Raw genomic sequence first — 18,479 nt, 5'->3', positions numbered from 1 at the left:
ATTTTTTATTATATAATTATTACATTATTTTTATTTATTAGCACATTAGACTTTATTATACCCATTTCACAGTTGAGGCAACTGAAGCCCAGAAAATTTCAGAGGGACTTCTCTGGTGGCACAGTGGTTAAGAATCCACCTGCCAATGCAGGGGACATGGGTTCGATCCCTGGTCCGAGAAGATCCCACATGCCACTGAGCAGCTAAGCCAGTGTGCCACAACCACCGAGCCGGCGCTCTAGAGCCCGCAAGCCACAACTACTGAAGCCTGCGTACTCTAGGGCCCACGTTCCACAACTACTGAGCCTGCGTGCTGCAACTACTGAAGCCTGTGAGCCTAGAGCCCAAGCTCCTCAACAAGAGAAGCCACCGCAATGAGAAGCCCGCGCACCTCAACGAAAAGTAGCCCCCGCTTACTGCAAGTAGAGAAAGTCCATGCGCAACAACGAAGACCCAACACAGCCCAAAAAAAAAAAAAAAAATTTCAGAAATTTTCCCAAGATTATGGAGTGAGGACTTATAAGGATTGGGGCTCTTTTTCTTCCCAGGGCAGAGCTCTTTTCACTTCATTATGCTTCTATAAATCAATACAAAATTCAGGTCTGCGAAAGAAGGATTTTCAGTAGATAAATTCACAATCAAAGGAAAATCAGGAACTTCTACCATTCAGGTCTCCTTGTCTACCAAATACTACTTCCTATTCAATCATATATGCACACCTTCACACCTTTCAAGTTGAGTTTTGTGTTTTTTTGCTTTTTTTTTTTTAAGGATTTTGGAGCTTTGATGCTGGCTCACCTCTTAAAATAACTTGCCTCAGGCCAATATGGTGTTTTAGAGTTATAGAAATGTCAGGTAGAATGGCGATTACCAAAAAAATCTAGAAACAGTAAATGCTGCAAAGGGTGTGGTGAAAAGGGAACCCTCCTGCACTGTTGGTGGGAATGTAAATTGATACAACCACTACAGAGAACAGCATGGAGGTTCCTTAAAAAACTAGAAATAGAACTACCATATGACATAGCAATCCCACTTCTGGGCATATACCCTGAGAAAACCATAATTGAAAAAGAGACATGTACCACAATGTTCACTGCAGCAGTATTTATAATAGCCAGGACATGGAAGCAACCTAAGTGTCCATCAACAGATGAATGGATAAAGAAGATGAGGCACATATATACAATGGAATATTAGCCATAAAAAGAAACGAAACTGAATTATTTGTGGTGATGTGGATGGACCTAGAGTCTGTCATACAGAGTGAAGTAAGTCAGAAAGAGAAAAACAAATACTGTATGCTAATGCATATATATGGAATCTAAAAAAAAAAAGAAATGGTACTGATGCGGCAGGGCAGGAATAAAGACATAGACATAGGGAATGGACTTGAGGACACAGTTGGGGGGTGCTTGAGAGGGGGAAGCTGAGGTGAAGTGAGAGTAACATCGACATATATACACTACCAAATGTTCCATAGCTAGTGGGAAGCAGCAGCATAGCACACGGAGATCAGCCCGGTGCTTTGCGATGACCTAGAGGGGTAGGATAGGGAGGGTGGGAGGGAGGCTCAAGAGGGAGGGGATATGGGGACATATGTATGCATATGGATGATTCACTTTGTTGTACAACAGAAACTAACACAGTATTGTGAAGCAGTTATACTCCAATAAAGATCTATTTTTAAAAACTGTCAGGTATGTGCCATTCACATAGATTATGTAATTTTTAGTTTTCTAAGGACAAGAAACTGCTCACTTGGCAACTAGATTTCTATCAGCACTGTGGAAAAAAGTCTTAAGTTTTTTTTTTCCAACAGTGTACTGCTAGATAAAAGCTAGAGTCAATAGCATTTGGAAACAGTTATAAGCCTTACTAGAGTTCGGTATTAGTTACATACACCAGTGGGTTCACTTTTGGAGTGCTACATACATGGTATACAGCTTCTTTTTTTGGCCGTGCCGCGCGTCATATGGGATCTTAGTTCCTGATCAGGGACCTAACCCGCGCCCCCTATAGAGTAAGTGTGGAGTCCTAACCACTGGACCGCCAGAGAATTCCAGTATACAGCTTCTTAGATGGCAGGATATAGAACTTTATCAAAAAGAATCAAGAAAAAAGAGAGAAAGAACAAGAGACGGTCCTTATTCATAATAAGACCAAGAATAAGAGTGGATAGTATGCAATAACCTAAAATACAGATACAGCTGTAGATTCAACATTTACCTAACACCTATCATATAATAAGCATCATGCCAGGTATTGGGAATACAGGGATGAAGAAGAAATGATGCCTACCCTCAAGGAACCAGCACAGTAGGGAAAAGACTTATAAAGGAGATGGGGGAGGGGGAATAGAGTAAAATGAAAAAAGCCAGGAAGAAGCATTGTCCCCAGAAGAATCATATTTCATTTGGCAAGGAGCCTCAAGGGTGCTCGTACAGATTAAATAGCCTAGAAACTTGACCCCTAGGCTTGTCAGTTCTGTAAAAGCAAGCAAGGCTATTCAATCTCAGTCTTTATTCCCAGTCCACCTCATTTGCGTCAGCCCCATACCTCGAGAACAAGTGACATTCCTTGTTCTACTTCACCCTCCTTTAGAAGACTGGGAGAAGAGAAAGGACCAGCTCTGATCCTGGAAAGCCTGTTTTTCCCAGGAACTTGAAATTCCAATCCATAAGAAATCTAGATTTTGTTTGCAAGACTTATAGCTCAGCAAAAGAGCTAGGGGGAGTCAAGAATTCCCCTAACAGCAACCCAAGTTAAGGCCATTAGAAGAGATGTCTGGGGGCTTCCCTGGTGGCGCAGTGGTTGAGAGTCCGCCTGCCGGTGCAGGGAACGCGGGTTCGTGCCCCGGTCCGGGAGGATCCCGCGTGCTGCGTAGCGGCTGGGCCCGTGAGCCATGGCCGCTGGGCCTGCGCGTCCGGAGCCTGTGCTCCGCAACGGAACAGGCCGCAGCCGTGAGAGGCCCGTGTACCGCAAAAAAAAAAAAAAAAAAAAGAAGAGATGTCTGATCTTCAAGGAACCTCTGGAGAACAGAAAGGAAAATAAAATTGTTTTCAAGGAGGATGGACTTGAGCTCATGATGCACCATAAGCAGAAGCCTATAAGAGGCTATTCTTCCTTTTTTATTTATTTATTTTTTTGCGGTATTTTATTTTTTGGGGGCCTCTCACTGTTGTGGCCTCTCCTGTTGCAGAGCACAGGCTCCGGACGCGCAGGCTCAGCGGCCATGGCTCGCGGGCCCAGCCGCCCCGCGGCACGCGGGATCCTCCTGGACCGGGGCACAGAACCCGCGCCCCCCGCATCGGCAGGCGGACTCTCAACCACTGCGCCACCAGGGAAGCCGTATTCTTCCTTTTTTAGAATGCTTACAATAACCAGAAAAAAAGGAAAAAGAAAACAAATGATTATATAAATATGTTGGCATTTTGGTAATAAAAATAATTTTTTGTATTTCTTTAGCATATCCTTTCATGAAGACCAAGGTATTTTAAACTGATTATTTCATTCAGCCTAAAAACAGTTCTGTGATACCAAGAAGAAAGAAATAGGTAAGAGAGATTAAGAGGTATAAACTTTCAGTTGCAAAATAAATGACTTATGGGTATGAAATGTACAGTGTGGGGAATATGGTCAATAACTATGTAATACCTAAAAAAGAAACAAAAACAAAAAGCTATGTAATATCTTTGTATGGTGAACTATCACAACCAGACTTATTGCAGTGATCAGTTTCAAATGCATAGAAGTATCAAATCACTATGGTGTGTAACAGGAGCTAACAGTGTTATAGGTCAATAATTCAAAAACAAACAAACTCATAGAAAAAGAGATCAGATTTCGGGTCATCAGAGGTGGGTGGGGGATAGGAGGAATTGCATAAAGGCAGGCAAAACTTCCAGTTATAAGATAAACCAGTACTAGAGATGTAATAATGTACAAGATGATAAATATAATTAACACTGCTGCATGTTACAAATGAAAATTGTTAAGAGAGTAAATCCTAAGAGCTCTCATCAAAAGAAAAACGTTTTTTTCTATTTCTTTAATTATCTATCTATATAAGATGATGGATGTTCACTAAACTTATTATGATAATCACTTCATGATGTATGTAAATCAAATCATTATGCCATGCACCTTAAACTTAGTACTGTACGTCAATTATATCTTGAAGAAATTATAACTTGAAGAAAACAATTTTTTAATAAATTAAAAAATAATCATTTTGACTTTTACACACTCCAAGCATACTTTATAAAGAAACACTACTCCTCAAAGATATAATCTGGGAAAGATGTCCTACCTCTAGAAATAATCTTAAATCATTAAGTGATTGACACAGCCTCCTATAGAAAGAAAACTGCACAAGAATATCACCCTAAGCATTTCCATGAAAAAAGCCAGCCAAGAAAATCACGGCCTAAAGGAACACTGACTAAAGGATATCAGAGTGAATATTCTGAATAACAGGGAAAGTTAAAAATTATAAGAGGAACCTAAAAAAACAGATCTAATAGATCAAACAAGCAGCAGTTAAACTTTTATAGTTATCACCACTCATGAGACTTATCATTGGACAAAACTAGCTGCACCAAAGGCATGTTCCAAAACCTGTTTGGGCAGCCCTCAATCAGTCTAGGCAGTCACTGCCACTACATAATCAGCATTGCCCTGCTCTACTTTTCATGTATCTTGCCTGCTTCCAAAAGCCTCCTCTGGGCCCACGCTATAGGCAAAGCACTCATGTACTTACTATTCAGTGAAGAACCTGGCAATGCCATATTGGCTAATATCTTCCTTGTTCTCTAGCAGCTGGCATACTGCATCCTCCATGTATGTGAGGACATGGCGCTGGGCTACAAAAAACAAACGAACAAAGACAGAAAGAGAAAGTGAGAGGGATACAAAAAAAAAAGTCCTTCCAATCCCAGTAGGCCATGGAAGTCAATCAAGGTGTTTGTTCTGTTCTAGGAAGTGGACTGGAATAGGCAAACCAAACTTGCTGGCCCTAACTGAGCTAGTCTCAATGGGCAGAATGGGAGACGCTGTAGAACATAACCTATTGCCATGTGATTGGCTGTTAGTATCAACCCTTCACTCTTCATTTCAGTGATTAGGGTGAGGAGCTTTAGCACCATTTAGCAGGTACACCTGGGAATTCTTTCTTCCTACCTCCTTCCACCTTCTTCCACTTCTGCATGTCCCAGAAATTTATCCCAGGGAGTAATGATTCTATGCCTGAAACATGGATGATCTGACTGCAAGGAAAACTCAATTCTTTAATTAAAAAAAAGTCACTGAAAAAGTTTAAGGACCATGAAGATTTCAGTAAAGTTGTCATAAGTTATTAACCTTGGTAAATAATAAGACCATGAAATCTGTGTGGCCCAATTTATCAGAAATCATGTTTTCTACATTTGTTGTGACGGATAAATGTGTGACTTAATCATGGGCTTGTAATACAGGGTGTGATGAGTATTAGAATTAGACAGACCTGGGTTAGAATCATGGCTCTGTCTGAGAGCTTAATCTTGGACAGTTATTTAATCTGCACCTGTTTTCTTTTTTATCAAGTGTGGAAAGAAACATTATTTAATTAAATTAATTAATTTATTTATAAATTGAAGTATAGTTGATTTACAATGTTGTGTTAGATTCTGGTGTACAACAGAGTGACTCAGTTATATATATATGTTCTTTTTCATATTCTTTTCCATTATAAGTTATTACAAGAGATCGAATATAGTTTTCTGTGCTATACAGTAGAACCTTGTTGTTTATCTATTTTATATATAGTAGTCTCTATTTGCTAATTCCAAACTCCTAGTTTATCCCTTCCCCCTTCCCCTTTGGTAACTGTAAGTTTGTCATCTATGTCTGTGGCTCTGTTTCTGTTTTGTAAATAAGTTCATTTGTATCATAATTTATTTTACTTATTTTTATTTTTTTATACATTTATTTATTGATTTTTGGCTGCATTGGGTCTTCGCTGCTGCATGCGGGCTTTCTCTAGTTGTCGCGAGCGGGGGCTACTCTTCGTTGCAGTGTGCGGGCTTCTCATTGCAGTGGCTTGTCTTGTTGTGGAGCACGGGTTCTAGGCGTGCGGGCTTCAGTAGTTGTGGCACGTGGGCTCAATAGTTGTGGCTTGTGAGCTGTAGAGCGCAGGCTCAGTAGTTGTGGCGCATGGGCTTAGCTGCTCTGTGGCATGTGGGATCTTCCCGGACCAGGGCTCGAACCCATGTCCCCAGCATTGGCAGGCGATTCTTAACCACTGCACCACCAGGGAAGTCCCTGTATCATATTTTAGATTCCACATATAAGTAATGAAAGAAACATAATTTAATTCTTTCTCAAAACATGGTCAATCAACTTCTTGATCTGAATCACTTGAGACACCCTGTTAAAATACAGATTGATCATCTGACAATATCTCAGACTGGTGACCTTAAAATTCTAACTGGAGCCCAGTAATTTTTAACAGGTACCCTTGATGTTTCTGATGTAGTTTAAGAATCACTGGTTAAGAATTTGGGCTTTGGAGTTCCAAGACACTTGAGTTCCATTCTCAGCCCCACCAAATGCTAGCTGTGTGACCTTGAGCAAATTATTCTGCAAGCCTATTTCCTGTGGATAATAATACCGTTACTATTCATAAACCACAATACCTGGTTTTCTTGATAATATGTTTTATTAAAAGCTATGTCAAAGGGCTATTGGAGGTTTACTTCAGTAATACAGCAGAGCTTCTAATATAGCAGGCGCTCACCAAATGCTGGTTCCCCTTCCCTGAGTTTTGTCTTTAGGTATAACAGTAGTAGCCTGGCACACTTCATATAGAAACTTCCAATTCAGTACTTCCATTTACCATCCTATTTTTTACAAAAAAGCAAAACAAAACAACTTTCGTCTGGAACAGTAAGAACAAAAAAACCCAAAAGTAATAAATACCCTGCCAAAAAGCAGTTCCACAAAGTTGCTACTGAGATGGGCATTTGCCTCTTTCACATTTTCATCCTTCAGGAAAATATGAAAGAATTACCTAAAATTTGTAAAATGGGTACTTCAAAAAAACATTCCTGAAGTCCTGGTAGTTTAGTGAGATTATAAAGCAAATAAGTTTATCTACCCAAGCTCTACTCAAGTGAGTCTTTGACAGTGGTTACCTAAAGTTTCACCATGTTTACACCAGCCTAAAGTCCAGATGAATGACATGTTTACATTCCATGACTTATTCTATCAATATGAGTGCTTCCCAAAGCTAACAACTATCAGCTACCACAAACATTCTCTAACCCTGACCTCAGAAAAAGATGTGAAAACAAAACCAGTGCTTCAGCAACAGTTCATCCAACTGGAAAACTATTTCGCCAAGAAATGGCCAAAACTGACAGTGAAGTCGTGAGATAATACATGACTATCTCTTGGGACTTCCCTGGCCATCCAGTGGTTAGGACTCAGTGCTTCCACTGCTGTTGGCCCTGGGTTCAATCCCTGGTCAGGGAACTAAGATCCTGCAAGCCACGTGGCATGGCCAAAAAAAAAAAAGATGATTTCTGGCATTAATTGTTTTATAATTAAGCATGTATGAAATTGGGAAGAAAAAATGGCTAAACCAACATTAAAATCAGGTATGCTTTCACCTCTGAGTTTCCTTCCCTTATTCCACTCACTTATCCTGGTCTTACAAAAAGATTTCTTCCTCGGGCTATATAGGCTTTTATGACTTAGATCTACCTAAGGCTACTACAAGACTAGGGGTTTTTTTTTTGTTTGTTTTTTTGTTTTGTTTTTTGTTTTGGTTGTTTGTTTTGTTTTTTGATGGTAGAAATGAAAGAGCTCTACTTAGAAGCAAATCCTGCTGCTTCTCCTCCCTAGCTCCAGGGACTAAAAGTCAGTGTGAAAGCTCTTTAAGGGAGAAATGTTTTCAGAGCAGTTAAAATCAAAGTACTTTCGTCCTCCTCAAAAAAAGGAGGACTTTTCTGGAAAACAGACTTTGCATGAGAAAAAAAAAAAAAAAAGCAGGGGGGGAGAGGGGAAGGAAAAAAGAAAACAAATATAAATAAAGGACTATACTTACTTAACATTCAGCTACCAATCAGACATTTAGAGTTTAATATTACACATAATAATGATAATAACAGCTCTACCAATGTTGAGGACCTGTGCAACTTACTGAACAGTGGGCCAGAGACTGTGCTAACTGTTTTACACGCATGATTTTATTTAGTCCTCACAACAACCCTATGATAGAAATTTTGATCATGTTTCTGTTTTACAAACGGGAGAACTGAGATTTATGGAATTAAAGTAACTTGCTCAAGATCACACAGCTAGTGAGAAGAGAAGCCAAGATTCAAACCAAGGTGTGTCCTACCAAGAACCCATGCTTTTAACACTATATACCACACCGCCTCATCACTGACACTTTCTAGTCAGTTTTAGAAATAAATATGATCTTCATTTTACACAGAGCACAAAAGCAGGGGTGTATGTTGATAGTAAAATCATCTGAGAGATGTGGTCTACTTGTGTCCATGTGAATTCATATGTGTGTATGTGAGTGTGTCTATATCCTGTCCCCACCTGCATAGGTATGCATGCTAATCAGCATTTGTGTGAAGTTAAAACTTGTCCCCAAATTTCAAAGTTTCTTACGAAGAACCACCCCACCACAAAGTATTCACTCCACCCATTCCTAGTTTGGAAAGTAGAAACAGAAAGCCCTAGTGCTCTTTTTTCTTTTTTTTTTTTTCTTTTTTTTACATCTTTATTGATAATTGGTTTACAATGGTGTGTTAGTTTCTGCTTTATAACAAAGTGAATCAGTTATACATATACATATGTTCCCACATCTCTTCCCTCTTGCGTCTCCCTCCCTCCCACCCTCCCTATCCCACCCCTCCAGGCGGTCACAAAGCACAGAGCTGGTCTCCCTGTGCTATGCGGCTGCTTCCCACTAGCTATCTATTTTACGTTTGGTAGTGTATATATGTCCTAGTGCTCTTTTCATCTGTGAGTGAAGCGAAGGAGCTAAGAAGAGCCAGCAGAGGTAGGAAGAAGTTCCTCCCCAAGAATTTCACACAAGCCAAGTGCAAAGAGCTCTCTCTAAATTGCTGCTCCCTAGTGGTTTCCTTCATGTGCAGCTCTTATCATTCCAATGTTCCTTCTGTGGTTAAGGGTACCACCCAGCCATGGAAAATCCTTGTACTTTACCAAACTTCAGCAAGACAGAAGTTCAAAGCTCTTGTCTGGCAATAAAACATGGAGGGTGTCATTTCCTGTTATTTTTTAAATGCAAAAGAATAAGCTTTAATTTATGTGAATGATTAAAGAATAAAAACTGCACACCTGCACCCCTGGAGGGCAAAGATATCTGGGCACCTTAGCTGCCCTCTTGGAAAAGGAAAAGCATTTCAGATTGGCTTTTCTTCTTCTGCTTTGCTGTGATTTCCACAAGACCAGGATTAAGTTTTCTGACATGAACCAATATGCTCTATTGTTCTGAAATCCACACTAAGGCCCAAAAGTCCATGTCTTGCTCAGATAGCATCACTCACAAGGTTCATATAAAGATCATACAGTGTTTACTTATCTTTTACTTAGATATTTCAATGCAGTGTACTGAAGCTATAAGTGCTTATCTCAGACTGCACTGCACTGAAATATCTAAGTAAAAGATAAGTAAATAGGGCTTCCCTGGTGGCGCAGTGGTTGAGAGTCCACCTGCCGATGCAGGGGACACGGGTTTGTGCCCCGGTCTGGGAAGATCCCACATGCCGTGGAGCGGCTAGGCCCGTGAGCCATGATCGCTGGGCCTGCGCGTCCGGAGCCTGTGCTCCGCAACGGGAGAGGCCACAACAGTGAGAGGCCCGCGTACCGCAAAAAAAAAAAAAGAATATGTCTAATAATAAACTGCTTCTTTAGAATACATTTGATATACACAGAAGGTAACATATTGATGATTATGTTATTATTGCTACATACTAATTTTACAGATTAAAACAACATAGCAATTTATTGCAATGGTTAAGAACATGGCTCTGGAGTCAGGCTGACCTGGATTTGATTTCTAGCTCTGGTACTTATTAGCTGTGTGACTTGAAGCAAATTACCTAATCTCTCTGCCCTTTTCTGTAAAATTGGGAAATAATACCTACCACCTAAGGTTGTAGTGAGGAGTAAATAAAATAACTTATGTAATAACCTTAGCATAGTGCTTGGCACATAGTAAATATGCAATAAACATTAGCTATTATGTTTATTATTGTTGTTTTATTACAGTTGTTACTACATATCCCTCCCAGACATCACAACTCACAAGACATTGGGTTTCAACATTAATGAACACCCAGAGGCCAACCTACTATAGCCCCCTACTCACTTATTTAAACTTCTGCTCATCTAACCAAGGATGTTTACAGATTTTCTTCAAGGATTCCTGGGCTATATAAAACCCTACACATATGATAATACACATAATCTATACCCATTTCAGCTATAGCCTTTAAACTTGTGGGAAGCGTTCACTTATTAACCATTAATTACTCAGGAGGCTCTAATTCATACGGGTAAAGTCCAAAACGATTTCTTTTTACTCTCTTCCCAAGCATAAATACCATCAAAGTATTAGCTATTTATTTTGCAATTAAATGATAAGGGGTCCCATTTGAAAATTTTTGCTTGACAGGCTACCTACATCATTGAGACCACTCATTTTATTATATTAGTATTTTATACAGAGTCCCTGTATTAGAATAAACAAGTTTCCCCTGAAAATATTCACATGAATTACAATATGTGATATTAATAGATACAAGAGCAAGAGCAGTGTAAGTGAAAAGCAGAGTACATACATATATTCAACTTTAAATCTGACTTTCTTCTCCCTTACCAGAGTCCTTTTGAGACACATTTTTGTCTTTGAAGCCTCTTGAGATTTAGATGCTGGCTGGCACAAATAAGTGCTGAATTAAATTAAGACTGTTCTCTGAGATTAGAAAAGTAACCCTGTTAACCAACGACCTGTCATGTAAACTGTTTAGAAGCTTCAAGTTTAATATCATATATAAATCACTAACATGATGTAGTATTTGATCTTAAGTACATATAGATAGCTTAATGGTTTAAAAAGTTAATAAACCTCTAAAACTAATTATTTACATCCTCCATCTTTACTGGTATGTCCTGATCCAGGGACACAGTATGTTCTGGTAAAATATTTTATCACCCATACAAGACCATCTTTGATCTCAGACCACACTAGACTAATTTCCTTTGACCAAAAGAGATGGGGAAATGAGGAAAACCAGCACATGCAATACTTATACAACCCAATGAGGTAGGAAATAGACTTTTTTGAAGCTCAGAGAGGTTAAGGAACCTGCTCAGTCTTAAAAAATGGCTGGGATAGAATTCAAACTTAAGATTTAACACCAAAGCCCATGCCCTTCCACTTCAACCCTAGCTCTCAAAAACAAAAACAAAACAAAATAAGAAAAAGCTAAGAACCTACAATGTGTCCCATTTTACACTGTATTATCTAGAAAACACTGGCTCTCCATTGTTAATACTAGAAAAGAAACTTCAGTTGGTAAATAGGATAAAGTATTGGCATGATCTTTAAACTTAAAAAATGTTTATTTATAATTACATATTTAATTATTTTTAAAGATTCAAACAATATAGAAAAAGTTAAAAACCAATCCCAGTTCCCAATCAGTTTGGTACTCGTACTTAAAAAAATATATAAACACACAGTTTGTGAGCCTGGTTTTGTTTTTAAGTAAATGACATATACTTTTCTGTACCTTACTATTTTCACTCAACCATGTTTGGAAATCTTTTATGAAACAATATGGAACCAACTTATTTGCCAATGGTAAATACTCCTCTATCAATAAATACTCAGGTTGTTCCCACATTTTCACTATAGCAAACTGTGCTGGGTTGAACATTCTTGTACTTGTTTTCCTGTGCATACGTGCAAGAGTTTTTCTAAGGCAGATATCTCAAAATTGAATGGACATGTCACAGGATGCACATATCCTCATGGTTGTTTTTTTTTTTTTAGTTTTATTGAGAAACAATTGACATACATTACTGTGTAAGTTTAAAAATACAGCATAATGGCTTGATTTACATATACTATGAAATGATTATTGCAATAGGTTAAGCTAACATCCATCTTCAAATATAGATACAATAAAAAGAAAAGAAAGAAGAAAAGAAAAAAAGAAAAATTTCTCCTTGGATAAGAGCTCTTGGGATCTACTCTCTTAACAACTTTCCCATACATCATACAGCAGCGTTAACAACAGTCATCATGCTGTACTTAACATCCCCAGGACTCATTTACCTTATTCCTGGAAATCTGCACCCTGTCCTACCATCACCCCCACCATCCTCCTATTCTCCCTCCCCCAACCCTCTGCCTCTGGCAACCACATCTCTGATCTCTTTTTTCAGAGTTTGGTGGGTTTTTTTAGATTCCACATATAAGTGAGATCATAGAGTATCTGTCTATCTCTTTCTGACTTATTTAATTCAGCATAATACCTTCAAGGGCCATCCATGTTGTTGCAAATGGTAGGATTTCCTCTTTTTTTTTTTTCGGTACGTGGGCCTCTCACTGTTGTGGCCTCTGACGTTGCGGAGCACAGGCTCCGGACACGCAGGCTCAGCGGCCATGGGTCACGGGCCCAGCCGCTCCGAGGCATGTGGGATCTTCCCGGACCAGGGCACGAACCCATGTCCTCTGCATCGGCAGGCGGACTCTCAACCACTGCACCACCAGGGAAGCCCAATTTCCTCATTTTTTTGGCTGAATAATATTCCAGTGTGTGTGTGTGTATTTTTTCCACGACTTCTTTATCCATTCATCCATCAATGGACACTTAGGTTGTTTCCCTATCTTGGCTATTGTTAAGTATGTTGCTATGAACATGGGGATGTAGGTACCTTTTCCATTTTGTGCTTTTATTTCCTTTGGATATATTCCCAGAAGTGGAATTGCTGCATCACATGGTAGTAGTTCTATTTTTAATTTTTTGAGGATTCTCTGTACTGTTTTCCATAGTTGCTATACCAACTTACAATCATAACAACAGTACACAAGAATCCCCTTTTTCCACATCTTCATGTTTACTAGATATACACAGTTGCTTTACAAAGGGTTATTCCAATTTATACTCCTCCCCACCATGAGAAAATCTGTTTTCACTAAAGCTTTGTGATTTTTGCCAATTTAACAGTTATAAAATAGTTTCTCACTGTTGTTTTAATAGTTTAGTCTTCTTAATTACTTAATTAAATAAAGTTAAGTATATTTTCATGGTTACTTGTATTTCTCTTCTGTGAATAATCTGCTAATATCCTTTGCCCATTTTCCTCTCTGGCTGTCTTTTTTCTTTCTTGATTTGGAGGTTTTTCTAATTCTGTATATGTGCAAATATGGGTTTTCTACCTTATGGGTTTTCTTTTCATTTGTTTATGGTACCCTTCATTGCACAGTTTAAAATGTTGATGTAATCAAAAGTATTTATCTGTGCCCTTTGTGCTTTGCGTCTTGTTCAAACAGGCCTTCTGTACTCCAAGTGTATAAACCTATTACCCTATATTTTGTTCTGGTATGATATTTAATTTAAGCTAATTATGTCCCTTACCAAAGTTGTGAGTTCACAATTAACATAGTATAATACAAAAAGAAATTTAAAACTTGCGGTGGAGAAAAATAAAGTAAAAGTGTTAACCCAAAATCAAGCTTCTCTAAACACTAACTAGCTCTGAATCTAAAACAGCTGCATGTCAAGTTTAACTTTGGGCCCCCAGAAAAAAACTGTAAATGAATCACAACTTGCAGATCAATATCTTGAGAAATATCCTTTATATAAATGCAGGAGGCCTCCCTCTTTTAATAGCTCTTGATCATTATGGAGTTTGCTTAATGGTAGCTAAACCTATAAATATAATAAAATGACAGCCAACATTTATTAAGCTCTATGAAAGACCGCATTCTAAGCATTTTATAGGTAATTCATTTACTGCTCACAACAATCCTATGAGATGGGTACTTTTATTATATTTTCATTTTACAGGTGAAAAAAGGAAGACTCAGACATGTAATTTACCTAAAGGTTAAAGGGCTGGTAAGCAGCAGAGACAGGATTTGAATCCAGGCCTTTGGTCTGCACTACGCTATATTGCAGCCCTTAAAGAGTTACGGAGCATATGTATCAAATGGAATTTTCTAAGAACAAATGTACAAATTAAGGAAAGATCTTTTACATTAACAGTTATAAAACAGACAAAACTAATACATTGCATTTGGACACCCAAACCACCACACTGCTGCTATACAGCTAGTCAAACTCAAATACTAAAAGATAAGCCAGGAGCAAAGAAAGCATTACACATATGTTAACATCACCTGTGGCAACCAGAAAACAAGAGGTGACTGAAGGTCTTTATGTAAAGTAGAAGACAAAAAACTAAAGTCTACTTCCTTCAACCAACGGTGGTATTGTACAAGTTAACAGCTGAGTCCCTTGACATTCAAACAGTTTCTAGTCAACCATTAATCCTCTCCTCTCCCTTCTCCTTCCTAAAACTGGTGGGGGGGAAAAGAGGCAGATGTCAATTAAGGCTAAGTACTTAAATCTTATTGCTTCAGTATTTCCAGCCTAAATCTCATAATACAGAATTAGTACGTTTGAGTCTTGCAAATTAAAGTGCCAGAAACTACAGAATTTTTTTTTTTAAGGAAGCTATTACAGAGATCCAAACTTAAAGCACTCAGAGAGCTGACCATAACAAAATGCACTGCCTAAATGCAGAGAAATCTAAAGTAGCACTTAAGTTTCCCACAGTTATCCCATAGTTATGATCTATGGGATACATGAAGAATCCAAGCACTGTCATGACAAAAGCTTTGCAAAAATAGTTCCTCATAGAGCAGTATAGTTATCAAATCAACTCATAAAAATTCACAATGCCAGGGGCTTCCCTGGTGGCGCAGATGGTTGAGAGTCCGCCTGCCGATGCAGGGGACACGGGTTCGTGCCCCGGTCCGGGAAGATCCCACGTGCCGCAGAGTGGCTGGGCCCACTGAGCCTGAGCGTCCGGAGCCTGTGCTCCGCAGCAGGAGAGGCCACAACGGTGAGAAGCCTGCATACAGCAAAATTTAAAAAAAAATTATAAAAAAAAAAAAAAAAAAAAAAAAATTAACAATGCCATTTTCCAGAAAGCACCATGAATTAAAAAAAAAAACCTATAAACTGACAAACATGGAGAAATCATATTGTCATAATGTGCTACTCATAATGTCATGTCAGGCAGGGAAGTATTAATGTTATAGGGTGAAAATTAATTGTGCTACATAGTCATTAAAGGTTGTAGCCTTTGTGGCAAACCATGCATTTACAGATTATCAGCAATTATGTTTGGTAATATGCAATTTAACTATGAATATACAGATTAGTGATATTAATGCAGCAAGGTACAAATGCAACAACTTATCAATTACTTGACATTTTACATTCAAACTATTTCATAAAAATTAGTTGGCACTCACAATAAAACAGCAACAGGGTCTCATTTAATCTAGTGGCAGAAAGATACAGAAGAGTTCTAATTAAAGGCAGCTGAAAACTCATGGGCTTAGAATTCCCAATCTTCTCTCTTCTGAATGATACTGCTTCTGTATGAAGGTGGAGATTCTTTTTCAAATGAGAGTCTCACATGTCAAATCCCCACTCAGAACTATGTCTACACCCTGCTTATGGGATATGGCTACAATAATGCTTAATAATCCCTTTGAGTTTCTATTTTTGTTATGAAAGTAAAGGATGCTAACATAGATATTTATAGATGCCTAGGCCAAAGTGCACAAAAGTTATATGCAGTGAAAGACTGGAACAGCATAGGCTAGACAGAGGCCCTAGTTTAGTTTACACAGGAAATTCATGCCATCATTTAACGTATCATCTAAATTAATGGTGTGGGGACTTCCCTGGTGGTCCAGTGGTTAAGGGCCCACGCTTCCACTGCAGGGGTGGCGGGTTCGATCCCTAGTCAGGGAACTAAGATCCCACATGCCACATGGCACGGCCAAAACTAAATTAATTAATTAATTAAACTTTTTTTTAAATGAAAAAGAATAAATGGTGTAAAACACCAAAGTACCCTATAAAAATATGCTTTGGATCTATTTTACCAGAGCCACATAATTTTTGACTTATTACTCAAATGATTAATGGAATGTTGGAATGTTGCAATGTCCAAGCCTACCTCTCCTGCCAGGCTCAACTCAAATGCCACCTGGTCAGGAAGCTTTCCCTGATTATCTCCCAGCCAGAAACAACCTTCCTTTTCCTGAACTTCCTAAATACCTATTCTAAATATTTCCAATGGCACTTTCTACTTTGATATAGAGTTATTTCTGTTACACGTGTTACCCCCTTTGTTAGACTTCCTGCTCCTTAAAGACAGATAGGTACCATAACTCATTTGTCTTTTATCCCCTATAACACTCAAGAATCATTCAGTGTCTTCCACATACCAGTCATTCAAATATTTACTGAATGAGTACATAAAATGTATCACTATTTATAAACTGTGGTGCTATTCTTTATTCAACTCAACCATTTCAGGACTGTGCCTTCCAGGTGGGAAACACTAAGTGCCAAAACACATTCTGTTACAATATTAGGGTTCTTACAGGAAGCCATTTTTGTCCTGTTCTCAACCCTTCTTTCTGTTGCCTTTTTACTGTTCTGTCTCTCTATTCCAGTGAGAAAGTACTTGTCTCTTCTATTGTTACCAAGAGCCTCATTATGTTCAAGGTAAAGTTAAAAAATGCATTCGATGCAATTACCAGTTCCTCACAAATTTGGGGGCTACTTGTCATTTCAACATTCAACATGTGAATAAAAGAATGTCCAAATTCTTTTCACTCCTAAGAACTATTTTCTTTTTTTCTTTTAGACAAAATGGAAGCACACAGCACAGGAAGCAGTTCTCAGTAAGCCACCGTTCATAAACAGCTTTGCTCAAAGCGTAACAAAGGTTCTGTTGTGCTCTTGCATGGCAGGGCCAGTAAGCAGCAGGAGCAGATGAACTCTTTAAGAAACAAAGGTTCTGTCTTCATGCAAATGTTTGCATTAATAAAAAATGAAGGAAAAGATATAGAAAATGCAGGCTAGCTGGACATAATGGGTCTCTAAACGGGAGGTTTTTCACATTTTTCAGGCGGAGTCAGCAGGTCTTTTAAAAACTTTGTCATTCTGAACATTTCACAGACATCACAAGAAAGACATGCAAATAACAGAAGCAAATCAAAGGACATCCCGCTGCTCTACTGGCGCCTCCCTCATCCATGCCTGGTTTGTCATTTTCTGTTAACCCTAGTGCCGGCTGCTGTTTCGTTGAGGAATGGAGTCCCTAGACTATGTGGCAGTACATGTCCAGCCAGCTGGCCCCTGCACTGATGACATTACAATGCAAGCCATGTACTACCACTCAGGGACACGTGCTGCCAGGCAACAAGTCTAGTGTCTGACTTTTATACACCCAGCTTGCAAATCTACATTGGAAAGAGCCTCTAGACTAACCACTTAATATAATCTTGAGTGTAAGCATCACTGAGTAGTTCTCTGAAGATGGACTTACTAAGGACCAGCCCTCCCCAGTGAAACCTACAATAAGGACCTTAAAATAAATATAGAAAATTTAAAACCTTGTGAGGGGAAAGGTTTACCAAATACTTACTATGTGCCAAGCACTATACTATGTGCTTACCATGTGTTATCTCATATCCACCATTTAAGGTAGATACTTATTATCCCCATTTTACAACTGAGGAAATTGAGGTTTTTGAAGGTTATTCACTTGCCCAAGGTCACACAGCTTATAATGGCAAGCCAAGACTCAAAGCTGTCTAATGACAAATTTCTCTCTGTTCTTTGTATTTTTCTCACCCCTTACTTGTGTCTTTTGTGATTGAAATCCAGCTTACTCTGAAAATATCACAATGACTATATTCATCCACTGCATGACCACTGAAGTGTATTATTACTCTTTCTCCATTTTAATCACTTGGAGTCTTTATCATTCATATTTTAAGAGTGAGTGGCTTTTTGTTAGGTCATGATAAGAATCTAATTAAAGCTGCAAATGCTTCCTCAAAGAAAAATGGATATAATTTAATATGTTGTGTATAATTTTAGAACATTCAAGAACCTCCTAAGGCTCATCTATAGCTCCCCTGAGGGTTCATGGCCTACACGTTAAAAAAAAAATCCAGCACCCAAATCTCTCTTCCTAGACACACATGGTCAGTTTTCTTTCACAATGATGATCTATCAAATTCCAACCCGAAAATTCCTTGTCTTCCTCAACTTCTACTGAACACAATATTCCGCTTCACCAGGACATGAAATCACTTATGTCCTTCCACAGATTGTTCCATTGGCCTCTCT

At 38.7% G+C, this 18,479-nt stretch overlaps 1 protein-coding gene across 1 annotated transcript in view; it reads right to left on the bottom strand.

Annotated features, from left to right (window-relative positions):
* C8H11orf49 (chromosome 8 C11orf49 homolog) overlaps positions 1-18,479 on the bottom strand; it is a 189,595-nt gene that overhangs the window by 147,823 nt on the left and 23,293 nt on the right. The window contains 1 exon segment of the mRNA XM_032640346.1: positions 4,760-4,862. Within this exon segment, the coding sequence (XP_032496237.1) occupies positions 4,760-4,862 (103 nt within the window).

This window comes from Phocoena sinus, chromosome 8 (assembly GCF_008692025.1).
Source record: "Phocoena sinus isolate mPhoSin1 chromosome 8, mPhoSin1.pri, whole genome shotgun sequence".
NCBI lineage: Eukaryota > Metazoa > Chordata > Mammalia > Artiodactyla > Phocoenidae > Phocoena > Phocoena sinus.
Note: the sequence above shows the minus strand (reverse complement) of the source record. Positions and strands in the feature narration are given on the sequence as shown.